Raw genomic sequence first — 21,559 nt, 5'->3', positions numbered from 1 at the left:
CACATTGCAGGCAGAGCTCCTAGGGACCAAGACGATGAAGAAAGCTAGCTTCTAATGACACTGGCACAAACATTCTTACACATGGTCAGTACTACTGTTAGGTATTCAATCTTGTAGGTAATTTTGTCTGTGTAGATAACTGAAGGCAAATTTACTAAAACAAAACAACCAAACATAGAGCATATTTCAAAACAAATATATTTGAGGATTGTCTCTAACTTCATCTCTACTTCTGCCTTCTTTTCTCATATATTTGGGGAAGAAAGTGGAAGAAGACATGGAGTGGGTAGAAACAAACTCACCCGCTTGAAGATTCAACATAAAGGCTACTTTCTCTGTGAGGTTTCCCTTACACCACTGCAACCCACAGTGATCTGTCCTTCCCCTGAACACCTATAAGATTTTGCATTTTACTATACACCATACTGACTTGCGTTGTTATCCATCATGATCCAAGAACTTGTCGTCTCCCCCATTAGCCACAAGGTTCTTGAGGACAAGGACTGCTTCTATGCCTCCACAGTACCCATTCACAGTGATTAACTATAGCAGATGCTCAAAGTATCTAATAGCTTGGGTAATGCCACCAGCAAATAACTCCCAAATCACAAATAGGATTTTGTAACACAGTATATGAAATTTAAGGAATAAATCCATCCCTTAATAATGTTTTATGCCTTGTGTTCTGCAATTGCTCAGAACAAGGTAGGTGAGCTGTGTATTGGGGATTCGGGGGGGGGGGGGGCTCTGGGGGGAAGCAGGGTAAATGTTGAAATGTATCATGACAACGAAAACATTTCCATATGGGATTGAAACAAACTGGGTTAGTGAGACTTTGCCTAAGCAGGAAGAGATGTCGGCGAACTCATTTAATAATTAAACCTAGAAGTCTCAGTCCTTCGGGGGGGGGGGGGGGGTTCTGCCTGCAAGGCCGCTCTGCGTTCCACGCGGCTTTGGTCACACCCTTGAGCACTGGCTCTGCAAGCACACAGGTTGGGAAACCGGTGTCCACAGGTGCTGCCACGGCCGTTCCTCACCACCAGGGGGCGCTGCGCAGCGCCGCGCCTAGGGGTGCGCTAAAGCTCTCCCAGCATACCCTGCTCCGCCGACGTCGACCCGGAAGCTGTCGCCGGCGGCCGCCGTCCGGCAGCCGTGACAGAAGTCGGGCTGCGGAGCGCAGTCGTCCGGGACCCCAACCCGGCGGAGGGTCTCTCCGAGGGCGGCGGCGAAGACACCGTTGAGTCCCTCGAACATCGGGGCTCCGTCTGGGCGCGCCCCCCAGCGGTATGTGACCCGGTGCACGGCGTCTGTAAATGTCAGGTGAGGACCGCTGAAGGCCCTGCCCCGCCCTCCCCAGGCTGCGCGGAGGCTCTCCGACCCCGCATTATGAAGGCAGCCGAGTCTTTGAGAGCAGCTTCTCCGCTGGAAGGGGCTGGAGCGAGGGGGAGAAGCAGAGCCGCCTCTGTCGCTTTGCATTGCCTCTAGGACGTGGAGGGCCCAGAGCCCGCCGGGTCCTGAATGGCACTCCACATAACCTCGTCTCCGTACACAGTTAATGCCCCATTCCCTAACTCAGGTGAGATAAGAGAGCGGTTGTCTGGGTAGCCACCTGACCCTTTCAGCCATGAAGGCAGAGACAGTGACCTCGTTGCAAGAGACTCCAGCTGAGTCCAGCTGGAGCCTCAGTAACCTGCTGAGTAGCCGGAAGCTGATGGCTGTGGGGATCGTGCTCGGCTGGCTCATGGTCATCCACTTTCTGGTCAATGTGTGGCTTCTCTGCCTTCTGTCTGCATTGCTAGCGGTGCTGGGAGGATGGCTGGGCTCAAACGCCATTGTGGGGGCTTCAGGTCGACTGCATCTGGAACGCTTCATCCCAGTGGCCACCTGTCCTCCAAACCCTGAGGCAGAGAGGCAATTGGAACAGGAGATCAACCGCACCATCCAGATGATTATTCGGGACTTTGTGTCTTCCTGGTATCGCTCAGTGAGCCAGGAGCCAGCCTTTGAGGAAGAAATGGAGGCTGCCATGAGAGGCTTGGTCCAGGAGCTGCGGAGGAGGATGGGCATGGTGGACAGTCATGCTCTTGTTCAGAGGGTTCTGACTCTGTGCGGTTGTCACCTGCAGAGCTATATTCAGGCAAAGGAGGCCACAGCTGAGAAGCAGAGTGGTACAGTTGAGCCCTCCCAGCTCTGGGAGGCTTACTGCCGAGCTACTGCCCCACATCCTGCTGTACAGAGCCCCAGCACTGAGGTCACCTATACACGTGGCATTGTAAATTTGTTACTGCAAGGACTCGTGCCAAAGCCCCACTTGGAAACCCGGACCGGGCGCCATGTTGTGGTGGAACTCATTACTTGCAATGTAATCTTACCACTAATCAGCAAGCTGTCAGATCCCGACTGGATCCACCTTGTACTTGTGGGCATCTTTTCCAAGGCCAGAAATAACCCTATAGGAGTGGTTAAACCAACCTCCCCAGCCAGTGCTCTGGAAAAGCCCTCAGTGCCCACATCTCTGCCTCTGATTGTTGAGGTACAGAGTCTGCCAGAAGTGAGAGCCCCGTCTCCAGCAGCAGCACCAGTGCTACTAAACTGTAGTGAGCCAGAGGGGCCTTCCCACCACTCACCAGAAGTTGAAGAAGGCCATGAAGCAATAGAGGGAGAATTGGGTGGAGTGCCGGAAGAAAGAAAAGTAGGAAACAACGCATCTCATTTCCTACAGCCAGATATTCGAGGCCCTTTGTTCTTATGTGAAGAGCTGGAGTCTCCATTGTCTGAACTGAGTAAAGAAACCATCATGCTCATGACCCCAGGCAACTTCCTCTCTGACAGGATCCAGGATGCCCTGTGTGCCCTAGAGGGTCCCCAGTCTCTGGAGTCTAAGAATGTTGAGGCATCTGAAGGAATCGAAGGAGCAGAGGCCGAGGAGGGTCCAGGAACAGAAACAGAGGCAGGCCTGCTGGTCTCCATGCTGACTTCCTGCCCAGAGATCCACATTGACACAGCAGACAAGGAAGTAGAGCAAGGAGATGTCACCTCTCTTACAGCTTTGCTGACAGATCCGGAGAGGACCTGCCCCCCACAACCCTCGTGCTTAGAGAAGGATCTCACCAATGGCGTGAGCTCCTTAGATCCTAGTCTCCCACAGGTTCTGCTTTCCTCCTCTCCAACCGGTCCTGTCAGCTCAGCCACCTTCAGCTTTGAGCCCCTGAGCAGTCCAGACGGCCCAGTTGTTATCCAGAACCTTCGTATCACTGGTACCATTACTGCTCGAGAGCACAGTGGCACTGGATTCCACCCATACACGCTCTACACGGTGAAGGTAACAGGATTAGAATTTGGTCACCCCCACCGGGCTGGGAATGGGTTTGGAAAGCAGAGACAGCGAAGCTAGGAATCTAAGGGAGAGAGGGTACTCTTCACTTGTTATGTTTAATTGAACAAGAATCTATATGTGAATGGTCTGAAGATCATTTGTAAAGCAGAATTGGCCGCTGTTTTGTACCCATGCAGACAATCCTAGAATCTCAGGATTCTTAGGATACTGAGGGTCATATTTTTCAGTGGTTCCCAATGTATAGAGTTTTGTCCAGAAATTCTCTTTCTACTGTTCATTTCTTTCTTTCCTTTTTTAATTACTAGTATCTTTTGTACTTTGTTTAGGAAGGAAGTTTATTTACCTACATACATCTCAGAAGGTGGCAAGTTCCTCATTCCTAGAGATGTTTAAGCACAGAAGTAGGAACTACTTGGCAAAGATGATATGAAGGGGTTCATGTATCAGATGGGTTCAGTTATAGCAGAGTCTCCCTTTAACTGGCTGTAGGATAGGCTGCTACCAGATTACCTGAAGAGGGTATTTTTGGAAATTCTCATTCCAAATCTATCAGAATCTGAATATTTAAAAAGCAGCCCAAGTGATTTTTGTCGTGCAGCCAGGTTTGGGAATGTATGAGTATTGACTAGTGTCCCTCAAGGAGAAAAATCCACAAAAAGCATCCTAATTCACAAGTGCTCCAAGTTTGAGAGCCCCACCCTGAATTCCATCTGTCTCATAGCTAGGCCTTCTCAGTGTTAGTGTGAGGGACTACTACTTTGCTCATGTCAGTTCATAATGAATAGTTCTCTCTGGCTCTAGAGAATTTTAAAATAGCTTTAAGTCCCACCAGCAAAGAGATCGTTTCTTCCATCACTTGCCTCACACTATAATACCTCCTCCAAATAATAATGGTAACCTACTCCTAATGACAAGTGCATACATAGTTCTTCCACATAATTTCATTATATCTTAACTACTCTGTCAAAAAGTCTACCCTGTACTAAGTCACAACTTCCATGCTGTTCAGGGTGTTCACTCTGGGGGAACATCCAGTACAAGTTGTCTTTTCCCACATACTGGCCCTCCACGCATATTAAGACAGCAAACCTTGACCCCTTACGACATCTCCAGTCTTCATGTGACTTCCAATCATACAGATGATATGTACTTAGGAAAACAAATTTCACTTGAGCTCCAAGAATAATAATTAATCTGCCCAAAGCAAAATAAAAACACATGTTTCTTTAATGCATTCCAGGCAAACAAATGATTTTATTCATCAGCTGTTCTGGATTATTTGTTCTTCTCCCAACTAACATAAATAATCACTGGTTGAGTATAATAGCAAATGGTTATCCTCTTATAACGTCCAAACCCATTATTTAGGAGTGAAAGAGGCAGTGTCACTTTTATTGCTGTTTTATCTTCTGTTTTATACTCTGAGATTTGAAAATTAATTAGCCAATTTTATAAGTCAAAGTGTTTGCAGGAGGGAGTTTTGAGATGGAAGAAGAGAATGGAGAACAGCAAAACTCTTCTTTTTCTGGGGCACATGTGTTAGGAAATGCATCTCATTCCTTAATTCAGCTGCCCTGGGAATTTGAGTTACTCATTACAACTCAGGGCAGCAATCAGCTCTAATAGGTTCAGAAACAATAGGAACATCTTTCTCCCTCTACCCCTACTCTGCTCTTACTCTGTGGCCAATGAGCTGCTGCACTAAACAAATTTGTTCATTCAACAGTATGAGACAGCTCTGGACGGTGAGAACAGCAGTGGCCTGCAGCAGCTGGCCTACCACACTGTGAATCGCCGCTACCGCGAGTTCCTCAATCTGCAGACACGTCTGGAGGAGAAATCAGATCTACGGAAGTTCATCAAAAGTCAGAGTTTCCCCAGGCTGGACTGCCTGCTTGCTTTACATATCTAACAACCTGATCTGAGAGGCTAGAGGCCTACTAGTTTGTGAGGAGGGATGGTGGAGGAGAACACAGCATCAAGGAGCCTGTGCTTCCCCCATTTGTTTTCAGATGCTTTTTAGTGCAGGATGGCACTGATCACATTGTTTCTGAGGAATTTCTTTGCCACTGAATGCTCTGTTCTGGGGCCTATCTAGTTTAAGCTTAAGAAGTTTTCACATTTGCACCTGTGTCTGTGAGGTAGCATGAGGCATTAAATTAACTTTTCCAGAGGCATCGATGGATTGCTCTTAAATATTAAAATAGTATCCAGAAATGTTTGCCATCCTTCAAAAATCAGGCTTTTGTGTCTGTGTTGTTTGACACCCATAAGGCGTAGGAACAATACAAAAAGGTAATAAAATTTATTTTTTTTTTCAACATTTATTTATTTTTGGGACAGAGAGAGACAGAGCATGAACGGGGGAGGGGCAGAGAGAGAGGGAGACACAGAATTGGAAACAGGCTCCAGGCTCTGAGCCATCAGCCCAGAGCCTGATGCGGGGCTCGAACTCACGGACTGCGAGATCGTGACCTGGCTGAAGTCGGACGCTTAACCGACTGCGCCACCCAGGCGCCCCTAAAATTTAAATCTAAATAAAAGCTGGTAAGCAGCTACTTTTTAAAAAAAAAAAAAAATTACTGATGATCACCCAAATAAAGTTTAGGCATAAGTTATGGATTTCAGTTATGTATTTTCTTTCTTAATAACAATAGCTACTACTGAGTTAAACTTGAAAATATATGCCAGTTTCTCTTCTGAGTACTTTACATATATTAGCTCATTTAATTCTAACAGCTTATGAAACAGATATTATCATTATACAGAAAAAAAAAAGTCAAAGGAAGATTAAACAACTTGCCTTAGGTCATTCTCACAGTAGGGACTGGAGCAAAACTTTAAACTTACAGAAGAAAGGGACGTCTGGGTGGCTCAGTCGGTTGAGCATCCAACTTCAGCTCAGGTCATGATCTCGCAGTTTGAGTTCAAGACCTGCGTTGGGCTCTGTGCTGACAGCTCAGAGCCTGGAGCCTGCTTCAGATTCTGTGTCTCCTCTCTCTGCCCCTCCCCTGCTTGCACTCTGTCTCTCTCTCCTCTCTAAATAAACATTTAAAAAACTAAAATAAATACACTTGAAAAAAAATTTAACTTGGGCAACTGGAGTTCAGAGCCTTCATCTATAACCATTGTAGTGTATGGCCTCATATACCTTAGTACGAGAGTAGATTGTAAGTATTATTTCCTTAAGATATATTTGGAACTCCTGAAATTAAAAAAATCCTAGGAATGTATTCAATAGTTCTGTTTTCCTTACAGAAATGTTTTATATGGAATGATATGTTTTATATGGAATACCTCAGTAAATGTTAAGTGAATGAGTTTGTGTTTTTGTTTTTTGTTTTTTTTTAAGATGTAAAGGGTCCTAAAAAGCTCTTTCCAGATCTTCCATTTGGAAACATGGATAGTGACAGAGTAGAAGCCCGTAAGAGCCTCCTGGAATCCTTTCTAAAGGTCAGTATCCTTCTGTTTTGGTTGTGCTCTCATTCTGATTACCAGATACCCAAGCCAAGCTGGAGAGACCTGGGGACAGGAATTTCTCTTTGAAGTCTTTCTTGTGTCTTTTGCAGCAACTCTGTGCCATTCCAGAGATCGCTAACAGTGAAGAGATGCAGGAGTTCCTTGCTCTGAACACAGATGCTCGTATTGTCTTTGTCAAGAAACCATTCATGGTGTCCAGAATAGACAAGGTAACTGCAGGGCCACTGTGCTCAGCTTTAGTGTCCCATCAGAGCATAGGCAGGGACTAAAAAATAAAGGAGATTGGGGATGGGGAGAGACAGCAGAAAGGAGTCAGTAGAACGTGGACTAGAATTTTCAGGACCTCTTGCAAATATTGCTTGGATCATCACCTTCCTGAATTACAGTAAGCAACTATGAGGATACACTCACCCTGACACTATACATGTACACATATCTCCTGGGGGATATTATGACATTGTTATTCTAGTGGAAGGAGGTAAGGATAGATCTGTACCTCCATAAATAGGTGAGGTCAGAAAAGTCTTTTCTGGAGGAGATCATTCTTGGTATTGGTCACTCAAGTAAAAGAGCCCCAGACCACACACTCAGCTGGACTTAGACTGGTGTGGTGATTCTCTGCTAGAGAACAGAGAGTGGAGAGAATTGTACTTTCAAGAGGGGATCTCAGAACCTTTGGAGATGGTAGGAGAAGGATATTTGTGTAGTACATTATATCCTATAAATAGTGATTACCAGCTGATTTTAGAGTCCCCAGGGCACAAGTCTGAGACTTATATATATCAAAAGATGGCATATGTTTTAAAAGGTTAGAAAACACTGACTCATTAGCAGAAGGTGGGGCATCACTCTAGACTTAAGAGGATAAAATGTTAAAGTGGAATTTCATGTGGTAGGAATTAGGAGAAATTCACTGCTGTGAGGAAAAACCTGCAAACTGGAAAGGGATGAATGAGGTAGAATCCCCAAAGTTCCGTGCACATGTGTCCATCCACACAGATGTGTTCACTCACTGACTCACCATCCAGTTACTGCTTGCCTCCTCAAAGCCATGAATAGTACTAGCCGCTGGTGAGACAACAGTGACAAAGCAGATAAAGACCCTCCCCAGAGATCTACAATTTTGTGAGCCTTGAGAGCAAGGTGCCATTATCTATTCATACTATCCTCTGTGTTCTTTCCTTGGTTTGTTATGCCCTATGCTTTACTGTAGTCTTACTCAGCCACTCCAGCCTTGTCTCAGCTGTGCTAGCTGTGCTCCTTATAGAGGATGAACACAGGCATGAATTCAGGAAGGCATGACACTACTCTTAGCCAGCAGTGTTAATTAGCAAGGAGCACCAAAGGAAAAGTAAAGATTTCTTTTCATTTCTTGAGTATTGTAGGGTTTCATTTGTGCATTTTCCTTTTTAGCAAATATCTGTATGCCATTTTCCCATTCTGAGAAATACAGACAACTCTTACTCTTCAGTGAGGATTGCTTTATTTGGTCTTTATGACCAAATATTTGGTGTTTATGAGTAGAAAAGTTGATATCAACTCAAGATTCCTTAATTTTGACATGAGTGATTTTTGTTATTCTTTCTGTAAAGAAGAGAAATTGTTTGAATTAACTGGAAAAACCAGTTCTTTACTCTGTGAATTACTCTGAGCATGTTAATATGTATGCTACCAGACTGCATTTCTTATTTGATAATCTTTACTCTTTCTTTTTTCCATATATCCCTGCCTATGTTACTTCCATTTATTCACATCTTGGTGAAAGTATTATTGATTTACAAATTAAAAATTATTCCTTTATATACAAGGAAAGAAATTGAGAAATGAAAAGTATTTCACCAGCCTGTAGAACTCTCAAGGTTTTTATTTATCTCATTGTTTGTTTTGACTTATTTTCCCATGGTATTGTTTGTCTTAACTCTGTGAGGAAGAAGATTTTTATGGCCATAGAGAAAAGGGAGAATAGTTGACAGTAAATCTGCCTGATACCTGACTGTGCTGATGAGTAAGATTCCACTAGCTAGCCTAGCTATCTGCGCATCCTAATTGCATAAAGCAGCATGAGACAACTGCTCATTTGGTGGTTCCTGTCTGACCCTGCACCTCTGACCCCTGCAGATGGTGGTGAGTGCTATCGTGGACACCTTGAAGACAGCATTTCCTCGCTCTGAACCCCAGAGTCCCACAGAAGAGCTGAGTGAGGCCGAGACAGAAAGCAAGCCCCAGACAGAAGGCAAGAAGACTAGCAAGTGAGAAACCCTTCAGTTATCCAGGGACCCTTTCCAGTTCTCAGGTTGATTGCCAGTCTTTAGCCAAATCCCATCTCCACTTTCAATACCTAGGAGAGAGGAGATGGGTAACACATACCAGTTATTATACAAAACCAGGCTCCACCAATCTAAAGGAGCCTAAGATCCAGCATAGGCATCCCTGATGAATATTTGTCTCACCATAGGATCCCAGGACTTAAACTGATCAGGAATTTTTAATTAGAAGGAAAACTCTAGAATAGAGATAGTGTCCTTTTCTATTTTCCTGTAAAATTGAGATGTTTCTTTTCTATGAAGAATTAAGGCTGATAACTGATCTCTGTTTGCCATCGTTTCTGCAACTCTTAGCTCCAAAGATGCATATACTAGCAATAAACAGGAAGGGGCCAGGTATTGTTTCCTGCACTAGGGTCCCAAATATACCCTTTCAAAGCCAACATGTGGAAGGGAATGGCACCACTCTTAACCTTTAGTGCAAACTTCATATCTGTATCTGGGCCATTATGAAGAGACAGAGAGAAAGACAGAGAGAGAAAGAGATAATGTGTGTTTATGTGTGTGTTGGAGTGGGGAGAGGGAAGGATAGAGTTTGTATTTTTATGTCTGTATGTCTGTCTTTGTGTACATGTGTCATGTACCAGCAATAACACTCATAATTTTTAGCCTTTTTTTTCTTTTTTTTTTTTACTGAGCCCATATTTTGAAAGGTGACCATGATATCTGTGCTTATAAGATCCTTGAAACATTGAGGTTAGCACTTGTGGTCCTTCCTCTGGTTTTATTTGGAATACAAGGAGAATAAATGGATGTGCAAATAGGGTACCAACAGTAACAACTAAAGCCTTGGTTTATTCCACACGTCTCTTTAATCTTTGACAAATTTTTAATGAGAATATAGTATATGCTAGCCATTCTTCTAGCTTATGGGAATACAGCCATGATAGACTGGTCCCTGTTTTACATCAGCAAAAACCCTTTCACAAATGCGTTGTGCACATAGCTTAGTGCAGTGGTTGCACTATGTATTGAGAATTGCCTGACTGTCTGTCACTTGAGGAATTTCAGGGCCAGGTCTCTCCTGGCAACTCTGACCACAGTAATATCCCTAGAATAAGTATGAGTGTTCTTGTTTTAAGGTATTAATACTTGTCAGTCCTTCATATAGGAATCAAAATCATGCATTACATTCTGTTTCTGCTCATTGTGTCAATACCAGGTCCAGGCTAAGGTTCTCATCCAGTAAGATTGCTCCAGCACTGAATATAACTGAAGCACCTGAGAAGATTCTCTATTGTTTTCAGGAAGGCAGTGTGGTAAGATAACCAGATGACTCCTGGAATTAATCACTGGGAGGTTGACCCTGCAGTTATAGACAATTGAAACATTCTCTAAAGTTAGGAGGGATGTAGGTGCCTTGCTGAAGGACCTAACCAGCATCTGTGTCTCTAACTTCTATTCTTTTTTTTTTTAATTTTTTTTTAATGTTTATTTCTTTTTGAGACAGAGAGAGACAGAGTGTGAGCTGGGGAAGGGGCAAAGAGAGAGGGAGACACAGAATCTGAAGCAGGCTCCAGGCTCTGAGCACAGAGCCTGACGCAGGGCTTGAACTTATGAACCGCGAGATCATGACCTGAGCTGAAGTTGGACGCTTAACCGACTGAGCCACCCGGGCACCCCTCTAACTTTTATTCTAAAAGTATTTTCTCTGGGTAGTTTGTAATTCCTACTGGCTCTGGGTCAGCAGTTTGACTTCTCAAGCACCATGGGTTTGGAATAAAAGGTGGCAGAATGAGAAGGAAAGCCAGTTCCTGGAAAAGAATAGATGACCCACATGTGTTTGCAGCAAGTGCAAATACAAAGGCATTGTTTTACTTGCAGTTTTGGTAGAAGCTAAAGACTTTCCTGAGGTAGTCACAGAGTCATTTGGGTTCTGTACTCATGATACTTTTGCAGAGAAGTAACAGGGAAACTCAAGTGCCACAGTTGCTCTCATATATTCCTCATACTTTATGTGATGTGCCACTGGCTCTTTCCTCAGGAGTCAGAGATCCTATCCATGTCTGGGATGGAGTCCTTTATTGAAAAACAGACAAAGTTACTAGAAATGCAGCCAGCAGAAGTCCCAGAAAAAGACCGTGAACAAATCCCCAAAGGTTGTGTGGATGGTTACTTGTCAGATCCAGCCGTGCCAGCCCAAGACCTCAGCACCAGTGATCCGGGTAAGCAACAGGGTCCCTGCTCCTACAGAGAAGGGAGCCATGGTATAGTATACTTGGGACTTGTGACAGTTGGGATTTGTCCATTTAATTTCTCTTCTGTTTAGCTAAGCAAACGATGTGTTAAAAACCAGTGCTTGAGGTGCTCTGCCGAGCCTGGCATACAAAGAAGAATCCAACACAGTCCCCAGAGCTGAGTCAAACAGGGGAACAGGGCACAAAAACAGGGAGCTCTGATCCAGCAAGATGAGATCCATGCTTATCATATCATTATCTTATGTATGTTATTTATGGCATGCTTTGGCATCTTTGGACTACTTCCCTTTATCTGCAAAACTTCCTTCCTTCATGTCTGTGGTCCTCCTCTCCTGGTTTTCTTTCTGCCTCTCATGTAGTTAGTCTCTTAGTCCCTTGTTGGTTCTCTTACTAGCCTTCCAGAGCTTTATTTTTGGCTCTTTATTCTTACTCTGCATGGTCCCCCTGAGTGATCTCATTTGTACTATTGATTTCAAATCTAACACATGTGCTGATGATGCCTAAATTTTGGATGTTGTCTTTCCACTTGCCTACTAGAAATCTTCACTTAGATATAGCACAGGGCAGCTGAAGTGCAACCTGTGTGAAATGGAATTCTTCCTCTCCCTGGAGCTTTTCCTTCTGTTTTATTTACTGCCATGGCAAGTGATACCACCCAGTGCCCCACCATAGAACAGGAAAGGAGAAGAGGTGAGGATAGGGCAGGTTTGCTTCCTAGAAAAAGTGCAGATGTTTTCTACATGGGCAAAAATGGGAGCCCAGGATATTAGTATGTTTGATGAGCTACAATTTATAAAAAAGGTTTTCAGTTACACCAAGACAAAGTTTCCCACAAAGTCTCTTCAAGAAGAGATCACAAAATCTTTAGTTCAGAAGGAAAAAAAAAAAAAAAAAAAGCCGATTTCAACATTGTTTCTTGGATGCCCATGAATAGTCACTTGACCTCACTCTATGGGACCTCTGCTTAACTGTGAGGAAGAAAAAATGAAATTTACAACCCCACCTCTTCACACATGTCTCACTGGGTAAGTAAATAAAGTGTTATAATGGCAAAAGCATCAGAACTGTAAGAAAGATGAAATGGGTAAAACAGTATACAGCCAAAATCAAGGCTGTAAATTTTCAGCATCATAACTCTAAAGATATAGTTTATGCCTGAGCTTTTCTTTTAGCCTTAAGAAACTCAAAATTCTCACATGACAGGAAATTCACCATTTTGTTCCAGAGGACTTGGTGCCTTGTTTTGCTTTTTCTTATATCTTCTGCTATGACTAACTGTCACCACATGGTGGCAGCTCTAGGTAAACACTAAACCTGAGAAAATAGAATTGAGAAGGGTGACAGATGCTCAGAATGATGCTGTTTCCCAAGGACCTAAATATCCTGTCTTTGAGCAAATGACTGGAAAGTAAACATACCAGTTCTGAACAATTTCCCCTTGAAATGCAGTGCAGAAAAAATATATATATTGGGTGGGATTAAGAAAAAAGTAGGATTCAGTTCTAACAGATTCATCTAAATCTGAAGTCATTAATGTTCTAAAGAACCCTTTAGGGAGAAGAGCTTGGGCAAACTGGCCCAGACAATACCTATTTGTCCTAGACCAACAAAATTATTGTTGATGATTAATTGTAATATTAATCACAGCAATAGCATCAGATTGCTGAGATTCATTCATTCATTCATTCATTCATATATTCCTAGGGATGTCTCTTGGGAGGCAAATCACAGATGACATGGGACCCCTGAACAGGGTTAGAGAACAGATGCTTCCATCCATGAAATACATCTGTTCAGGAGACTTCAGCTTAGCACGGATGTGAATTCATTTGTGGTCCTCTTTCCAGTCTTTGAAATAGGAAGGAAATCAATAATTGTCATGGCCTATTTTACCAAAGGTATAGTGCTCTTTCTAGAACTGCATGTTATCTCAGAACCAAACTGAAGCCTCCTGGATCCCAACCCAACAGCTCTGTGTAATGGAGATGCTTTCAAAGCAACTTGTTTATAGGAGAATGAATCCTAAATCTTTCCCCAGATCTGCTGCCCACAACATTTCCATGATGCTTTGTGGAGGCCAGTGGAATATAAGGATGGAAGAGACTGGGCCTTGCCAATTCCAGTTAGTCACTAGTTGGGAGCAATTACTTGGAACAGAATGTATTCAGCTCCCTGGAGAGAATACAGAAGAAACAGAAGCTAGGTGGGAAAAATATTTATATGCAAAATCTTTTAGAAAGGCAAACAATATTTACTGAGTGAGGAACATAAACAAAAGAATTATAAAGAAATACAGAGCCTATCACTGAACTTCTTAGATATAAAGTAAACATCTCTTGATTTGAGTAAAGAAGAATTACAGAAATACAAGATGATTGATATAAAGGTGAAGATCCAGTTCATTGAAATATGTTCCACCTGAATGGGTCTCTTCTCAGTTACTTTTGATGCCTTTCATTCCCCAGGAACAGAGACAGAGCTAGCTGACACAGCCCTGGATCTGCTCCTCTTGCTGCTAATGGAACAGTGGAGATGGCTGTGTACAGAAAACATGCAAAAAGTTCTTCATCTTGTCTTTGGGACCCTAATTCAGAGGTAAGACTGCAGAGTTCTCTATCGTATTAGAGTCTCAAGTTGGACAGGGCTTGGGTGTGAATTCTGAATTCTGCACTGGAGAGGGAAAGTGCCGAGTCCAGGAAACCTGTGGCCATAACGGAAGACAGAGACTCTGTTGTAGGGGTTCAGGGATGAAGACTGCCTGAAGTGTACCAAAAGGCTTGTATTAATCACCTCATTGTCTAAAGAGTGAATGGGTCTGCTTCTATAGGACTTCTGGCATAATCCACCAAGTTACAGACATTGCCTGTGATCTTAAAATACTTCAACTCTTACTACTGGGGGATCCATTCTCCACCCAGTTAAACCCCAAGCCCTACACTGTTCACCTTGTTACAGTGAACATTTCACTGACAGTATGTATTCACTGTGATGATAAATAATGAGAAAGACAAGGCGAAACAGATCAGTGCTCTGAAAATAAAGATTGTTTTCTCCAAAAGGTGTGTAAATAGTCAACAACTGAGCAAGTACTTCCACAGGATGGTAAGGAATAGTTGTATACTTGGATTTAAAATGTGGATTGTGATCCCAACACCACTTATATCTCTTAAAAGATCTGTGAAAAGATTTATTCTGTGGAACTTTGTGTGGTATCCTCTCCCACCTTCCCCCAGAACTGAGGAGCCCTCTTGTCTACCCTCAGAGTTGTGACCATAATACTGATAACACAGCGTATTAGAGAAATAATGTTCTTTCCCTAAACTAGTGGTCCTCAAGTGAGGGCCAGTTTTCTCCCAGGGGTAGTTGGCAATATCAGGAGACATTTTGAGTTGTCACAACTGGGAAGGGAGATAGGAGACTATTTAATCTAGTGGGTAGAGGCCAGGGATGCTATTACACTACACAGGACAGCACTCTCCCCACTCCCAATGCCCCAAACAACACTGAATCATCCTACCCAAAATAACAGTAGTACAGAGGTTGAGAAACCATGTTCTAGACTACCAGTTCTTTAGGGAGTACACCTGACTTTATATCCCCAGCAACTTACACAGGACCCAGGACATAGAAGATGCTCACTAAATGCCAAATCAAAGATAAACATTTTCTTTCTCATTACCTTCATACTTGAAAGCAGAGTCTGTGTTGTTTTCAGTCACTTGTGGATGTTGTTAATTGAGCCTTTGTTTCTCTTCTTCCTCTGTTAAGCTTCCCCTTGCTGATCTTCCAAAATCTTCCAAAATGCTGATCTTTCAAAAAATTGGAAGATCCTAAAACTAGCTAGTATGTGATAATTGATTACCCTCGTCCTTGAAGGCATTTACATGACAAATTGGTTTCAAAACACAAGAAAGTATTCAAAGATAAGGATTCATATATGAAAAAGGTAGGAAGAAGTTTACCTGAAGTGTAAATAACTAAGAATATTAAAGGGCTTGAGCCAGTACCAGATAAGGAGAGAGAAATATATTTGGCGATTACAGGCTGATCACTGAAGAAGTAGTATTTTACATAGTCAGGGTTCTTAGAGATCTAAACCAGGGAGATTAAATACAAGGGAATTTCAAACTTGAGAATTCTAAGCCAGATTGCATTTACCTCAGTGGGCAATGATTATAAATTCTCTCGAGATAGGGAAGAGATAAGAGTAAAGTGGAGTGGATGGGATGTGCAGAAGTAAATATATTGTGCCCTCTGATCTGAGCAGTTTCTGGGTTTGACTGGTAGACAGTTGTCCAAGCTGTTTGTAGCATTCATCCACTTCACCTTGAAATACTCTTACCTGTCTATCTAGCTGGGAAATTGTTTTGGTCTTACTCCTTAATTCACCAGGCTGGTCAGTAGTGAAGAAAACAGTCTCTACTTTTCACCTTTTGTACAGTTTAATGGGGGTTAGAACAGAGGGCCTTATCCACAATCACAAAGCTAATGCATGGTGGAGCCAGAAATCAAATCCAGAAATTCCAAAGCCCAAGTTCTTATCCACACAATATACTACTACTCTGCTATGATTAATTTCTCTGAGCTTTGGTTTCCTCATCTGGAAAATAGGAATAATAATAGTGTCAATCTCAGGTGCGTAGAAGGTATCCAGTAGATGTTAGGTCTTAATTATTTGCACTTCAGAAAAAGGAAAGGATAAAAAAAATTTTTTTCTCTTTCTAATTCCTCCAGCTGGTGACCCCAGATTTGTTCTACTTTTACGTCTTCAAGTTGCTCTACCCTATACCCATCTCCTGTAGCAACTGCTATCCCCACTGTGCCTGTGTCTCTGAGTTTTGCAGAATAGAGCTCCTAAACAATAAAGGCTTTGTAAGGGGTTTCTAGGTGACTTTGTGCCAATGGGTTCCTTTGTTAAAGTAACAACTAGAGTATTCCCATGTCTGACATCATGAAGCAGACCACCCAGGTATCTTTCCAGCACAGACAAGTGTAGGTTAAGTATAGAATTCAGTAGTATTTTCCAGGTGCTCCTGGTTACATGGGTGGGGAGAGCTGCTAGACTCAAGTAATGCCTTCATGAGAAGAACTTTGAATCAGGCTTGCTCACCTTTTTGTCCCCAGCCCTTGACACTTCTACTAGAACTACACCTCTAGTTAGCTGGATAGATAGCTGTCTGGTGAATGAATATGAGCAAAACCCACATGGAGCTCACACCATAAACAAAATCAGGGAGAGGGCTTACAACTAAATTTCCCTTGACATTCCTTTAACTTTTTCTTTTTTAATGGAGTGGCATCTCTGTTTGTTAAAGGAGGGAAATTCTGGATGTCTTCAGTGAATTTGAATGAAGCCAAGATGAATCTTGTGCAAGAATAGAATTTTGTGGCTAGTTCCTTCTGGAAAACTCTTTGTAACTGTGGTCTGTTATCTTTGTTCATCATAGATTTTTCCAGGCGATGATATTTTGTCCTTATTCACTTGTCTCATCCCTTCCTATCAAAAAGTTCCCACTTCTATCAAATGTTATTGTTAGGTCCATTTTGTTTTGTGTTAGCTACAGTGGAAATGGGAACATAGCCAGTTGACACCCTTCACACCCTAAGTCTCCACAGACTAGAATTAAGAGTTTCATCCTTCCCTATTCAAGGCCTTTCATCCTTCCCTAGAAATCATTCCCATCTTTTAAATGATGCACATGGCCGCCTTCTCAAATAGCTGGTGCTGGTTCACAGTGTTCTTGAAGCGTTTTAAAGGGAGTCAAGGGGTCCCTGAGGGGCTGTCAGTTAAGCATCCGACTTCGGCTCAGGTCATGATCTCATGGTCATGGGTTCGAACCCTGCGTCAGGCTCTGTGCTGACAGCTCAGAGCCTGGAGCCTGCTTTGGATTCTGTGTCTCCCCACTCTCTCTCACTCTCTGCCCCTCCCCCACTCATGCTCTATCTCTCAAGAATGAATAAATGTTTAAATAAATAAATAAATAAATAAATAAATAAATAAAAGATGGGAGTTAAGAGGCAACCATGGATATCTGGGGAAAGAATTACAATTCCCCTTCCAGAAGTTCGAAGTATCTGTGGTCTGTGGTCTTACACCAGCAAGTTCCCCTGTGCATGGTAGACAGGGAATAGACAGGGCTTACTTCAGGACTCAAAGTGTAGATACTTTGTAGATAACAATGTAGATAACACAATGTAGATAACATTGTCACCTTCAGCGTTTTTAGTGCCCAGCAAACCTTTGTTGAGAGTTTACTTTGTGCAGACACTATACTGAACACACAAGCGCATTATATCATTTAATCCCCTCAAAGCTCTGTAGAACAGCTATGATCCCCGTTTCAAAGATGAGGAAGCTAAGGCTTAAAAAGAAGTGTGATTATTTAATCCAGATCACAGAGCTAATAAGTATACCACAGGCAGAATCTGAACCCATGTTTGTCTAATTTTCAGCTTAATGACTTTATCTTTTCTTATCAGTTTTGCTCTGGGATTTGAAGGGATTAAAAACCAACAAAATTATTTTGCCTCAGAGTAGTCTACGTTCCCCAAGAGGAAATTTTCAGTCATTTTGTAAAATCCAAACCACATTTCCCTATATGCACATTCTCATGTAACACAAAGGGCCCTGCAGCATCCTAATCCTAAGGTCATCCCATGTTACATGTTCCCTGAACGGCTTATGCTTCTTTTTATTTTTAAGATGCGGTTTATACAGTGCTACATTCTTGGGCTTTATTTGCTTTAGTAAGCAAATAAGTTGGAATTTGATATCCCCCCAAAGCTACAGCACCTCCCCCACCTCCCCACCACTCCACATACCTTTGTTACTATTACAAGAGGTACAGTGTGGTCCCTGCCTGCTTCAGTGTTGGCCTCTCTGAGACTGTCCCCAGGAAGCACCATAGCTGTTCAGTCTCTGAAACCATAAGTATCTGAGCTGTATCCTTTTGCAGCATACTGAGCTGTCTTTAGTTCTGCACTTTAAAGGTAGTTGGTATTGATGGCACTGATAACTATTGCCACTTCTCTGGTCATCGTGAACACACTGCAGTTCGGGCATCAGGGACAGAACTGCCATCTAGATTTACATTCATTACCTTAAAATGTCATAATTTTCCAGCCTCCAGCATTATCATCTCTAAGAAAATAAGTTAGCTTCTGCTTTCAACTTTGTTTACTCCCCTTGCTCCCTTAAAAGATCTATATACGTAACTGCCTTGGATGCCAAGGACTCCTGCCAAATCATGAACAGTCACTCCCTCAGTCTCTCTCTAGCCTGCAAAAAAAAAAGAGAGTAAATTCAACCTCATGACCCCTCCTTCTAAGCCAAGGTTGGAAGAGTTCTGGTCTGAGCCAGGCTTCATAAATCTCCCTTGATTGTTGATGTTGTTGATGGTGTGGAGAGAGTGGGGGAAGGGAGCTAAAGAGAAGTTAGATGCCCAAAAAAGGCATTGTTAAGTCAAAGGGAAGTCTTGCACGCATGCGCGCCTGACCTCGTATGTAAGCTTCCGTGCTGGGAACATCCAATTATGTAAGAAGGAGCACTCCTTGTTTGGAATTAGAGACAAAGGGAGGGGAAGAGGAGTGGGGGTAGCAGTCTAAGCCAAGAAGTGAATCCAGCTTGTGCAGACTGCTCATGTCCGAAAACAGAAGAAACTTAACAGTATCCCTGCATGCATCAGAATCAGGGTTAAGAAATTGGACAAGTACTCAGATATGACTAGGCTGGAGGGAAAGAGGAGAGATGTACTGTGCTCCGTTGATGGTAGAAGGTTTGGGGCAGGAAGACCCAGCCAAGGTAAGGGGTGAGATTATTATGGAGTCCTGATGTAGAGCAAAGGAATGAGAAGAAGCTGGACTGGTTCCCTGCTTGGATGCCCAGAGCAGTGATCTGATAAAAATATGAGGCAGGCTAGCAGTAGAGTACACGAATGCCACGTCTCGTGGCTCTGCCCTCCCCATGGCCCCGAAGATGGCATCAGACTCTGTGTCAAAAGGGCAGCAGACACATTCTTGGCATCTACATCAGGATTTCTTAAAGAGTGAGTGAGTGAATGTGTTTGTGTGTGTATGTTGAGGGGCACGTGGGAATGGAATAGTGTGGTAAAAAGAGTAGGGAAAAGGGAAGAAGGTTCTGTGATCTGTGGGCAAAGAGACTAGTTATGTTAAGTCAGGAATTATATGGAGATGAAGAAGAAAAGAAAGAATGTGTCAGGTTTAAGGAGTCCAACAAGCAGTGCACTTGAAAATTAAATGGATGAAAAAATTAAATGGCAGGCACTGGACTTTATGCCAGGCCATGGACTCATTTTCTTAGAAAAGCAATCTCTATAGATTATCTCCAGGGAAAATCAGAAGGTGTATGGGGAGAGAGTAGAGGAGCATTGGAGAGGCTGTGCTTCCAGGCAAGAATGTGCATTTTCCAGAAAGACAATTATGAATGGCTGACCGTCTACTCTTTTGCCTCCACTAATTCTCTTAGGTCACTCCAGAGTCTTAGGTGCTCTCTAAGAGGAATCTATTCAAGGGCCTCTTTCTCAGTGGGCATGTCTAGGTAGCAGATGGATAAAGGGTCTTTCTGACATTGGTTATATCTTAAGGGGGGAACATCAGGCCTGCCACCAAAGGGTACAAGTAAGTGCAACACGAAAGGAGCTAACATTTGTTAAATACAACTATACCAGGTAAGCAGCCATGTACTTCAGGTACTAATGTGCAGTGCAGTTCTGTGAGATAGACATATATTTACACATTTTACAAGTGAGGAAAATGATATTTGGGTTAAATAACCTTCCCAGAATTATAGAGCTAGTAAGTATCATACCCAGGATTCCACTTCAGTCATCCTGGCCTCAAAGCCTATGAAATTGCTGCTGCTCCATACTGCCTCCCTACTCTGCAAGCTTCCTCACCAAGGCGTGACCACTAGAATTGACCTTGCAAGTTCCTGTGCCTTATTTCCATCTAATCTCTCTTGCTTTCCATCTGACTAGACTGAGGGACACATGCACATGATGGTAGTATATAAATTCATTTCCATATGAATATTTCTGATTTTATTCTTAAAACACTCCTGGATCAGAGATTGCATAGTTTCCCTTAGAGTCCCTGTTCTACATCCTATTCCCAGTCAGAAAAAGATTTTCAGAGTTAAGACTCAGAGTTTCTCAAGAAACGCAAATTACAGCTTTCTCCTTTGCCCCATAAACTTCTCTTTTGATTCAGCTTTGGTGCCTTGTGGTTTCTTACACTTGATCTCTTTCTACACACAATTTCTGTAGAAAATAGCATACTTTTGTAAGAGCCCCAAATATAAAATTATCTCAGACTAAGTCTTCAAATTTTCCTGTCAGATTATTTTCTGGCCCTCTCATTATTGACTCAGGCAGTTTTTAGAGTTGCTGAAAATAATTTTTTGCACTGATGGCTTTGGATTAGGTTGTATTGTGCTTCCTTGGGGAAAAGGAACATCGTTTGTCTTACGCTTCTTCCACTAGACCTTGCCAAAGTCTCAACTTCTATAGATTGTGCCAGGATGGGCCACAGCAGTCTCTCCTATTATGAGTGGCCTCCCTGTCAGATTTCTTAGGTGCCACTTACCCTACACCCATCTTAGGATAAAGACTTCATGCCTTTTATATACTGACAGTTTCTACTTGAATACCTCTTTAAAGTTTTAACAGATAGGTGGTACCTGACTGGCTATGTGCCTATGCCTGTGGGTTTTTGCACTTCTGTATATAAATTCTCATACACTGAAACACAGAGGCAGAATTGATCATTGCATCAGTTATGAATAAAACAGTATCATGAGGTATTTCAACCTCAAAACCTTCTTTGAAGGCACATTACTTGTATCTCTTGTCCATCTATAACTACAAATTGAAACCCAGGGCACCTGGGTGGCTCAGTTGGTTAAGCGTCCAACTTCAGCTCAGGTCACAATCTCACGGTTTGTGAGTTCAAGCCCCACATCAGGCTCTGTGCTGATAGCTCAGAGCCTGGAGCCTGCTCCAGATTCTGTGTCTCCCTCTCTCTCTCTGCCCCTCCCCCACTCCTGTTCATTGTCTCTCTCTCCTTGTCTCTCTCTCCCTCTCTCTTTCTCTCAAAAATAAATCAACATTTTTTTTTTAATTTTTTTTTTTTCAACGTTTATTTATTTTTGGGACAGAGAGAGACAGAGCATGAACGGGGGAGGGGCAGAGAGAGAGGGAGTC

General features: G+C 42.8%; 1 protein-coding gene across 8 annotated transcripts in view; it reads left to right on the top strand.

Annotated features, from left to right (window-relative positions):
- The first annotated feature begins 1,104 nt into the window (after positions 1-1,104).
- SNX19 (sorting nexin 19) overlaps positions 1,105-21,559 on the top strand; it is a 47,758-nt gene continuing 27,303 nt past the window's right edge. For 4 of the 8 annotated variants that reach the window (XR_006297319.1, XM_043579837.1, XM_043579836.1 and 1 more), the window contains exons 1-8: positions 1,114-3,322; positions 5,064-5,202; positions 6,690-6,790; positions 6,907-7,026; positions 8,936-9,066; positions 10,304-10,400; positions 11,126-11,306; positions 13,805-13,934. Coding sequence is in view for 7 of the 8 variants with exons in the window: in XM_043579837.1 (XP_043435772.1) it covers positions 1,625-3,322; positions 5,064-5,202; positions 6,690-6,790; positions 6,907-7,026; positions 8,936-9,066; positions 10,304-10,400; positions 11,126-11,306; positions 13,805-13,934 (2,597 nt within the window). In the remaining variant the exon portion in view is untranslated. Of the gene's footprint in view, positions 3,323-5,063; positions 5,203-6,689; positions 6,791-6,906; positions 7,027-8,935; positions 9,067-10,303; positions 10,401-11,125; positions 11,307-13,804; positions 13,935-21,559 lie in introns of all 8 variants that reach the window. The other 4 variants (XM_043579840.1, XM_043579835.1, XM_043579842.1 and 1 more) reach the window with 2 other exon arrangements.

The sequence above is a fragment of the Prionailurus bengalensis genome, chromosome D1, assembly GCF_016509475.1.
Source record: "Prionailurus bengalensis isolate Pbe53 chromosome D1, Fcat_Pben_1.1_paternal_pri, whole genome shotgun sequence".
Classification (NCBI taxonomy): Eukaryota; Metazoa; Chordata; class Mammalia; order Carnivora; family Felidae; genus Prionailurus; species Prionailurus bengalensis.
This window is presented reverse-complemented; position numbering and strand designations above follow the sequence as displayed.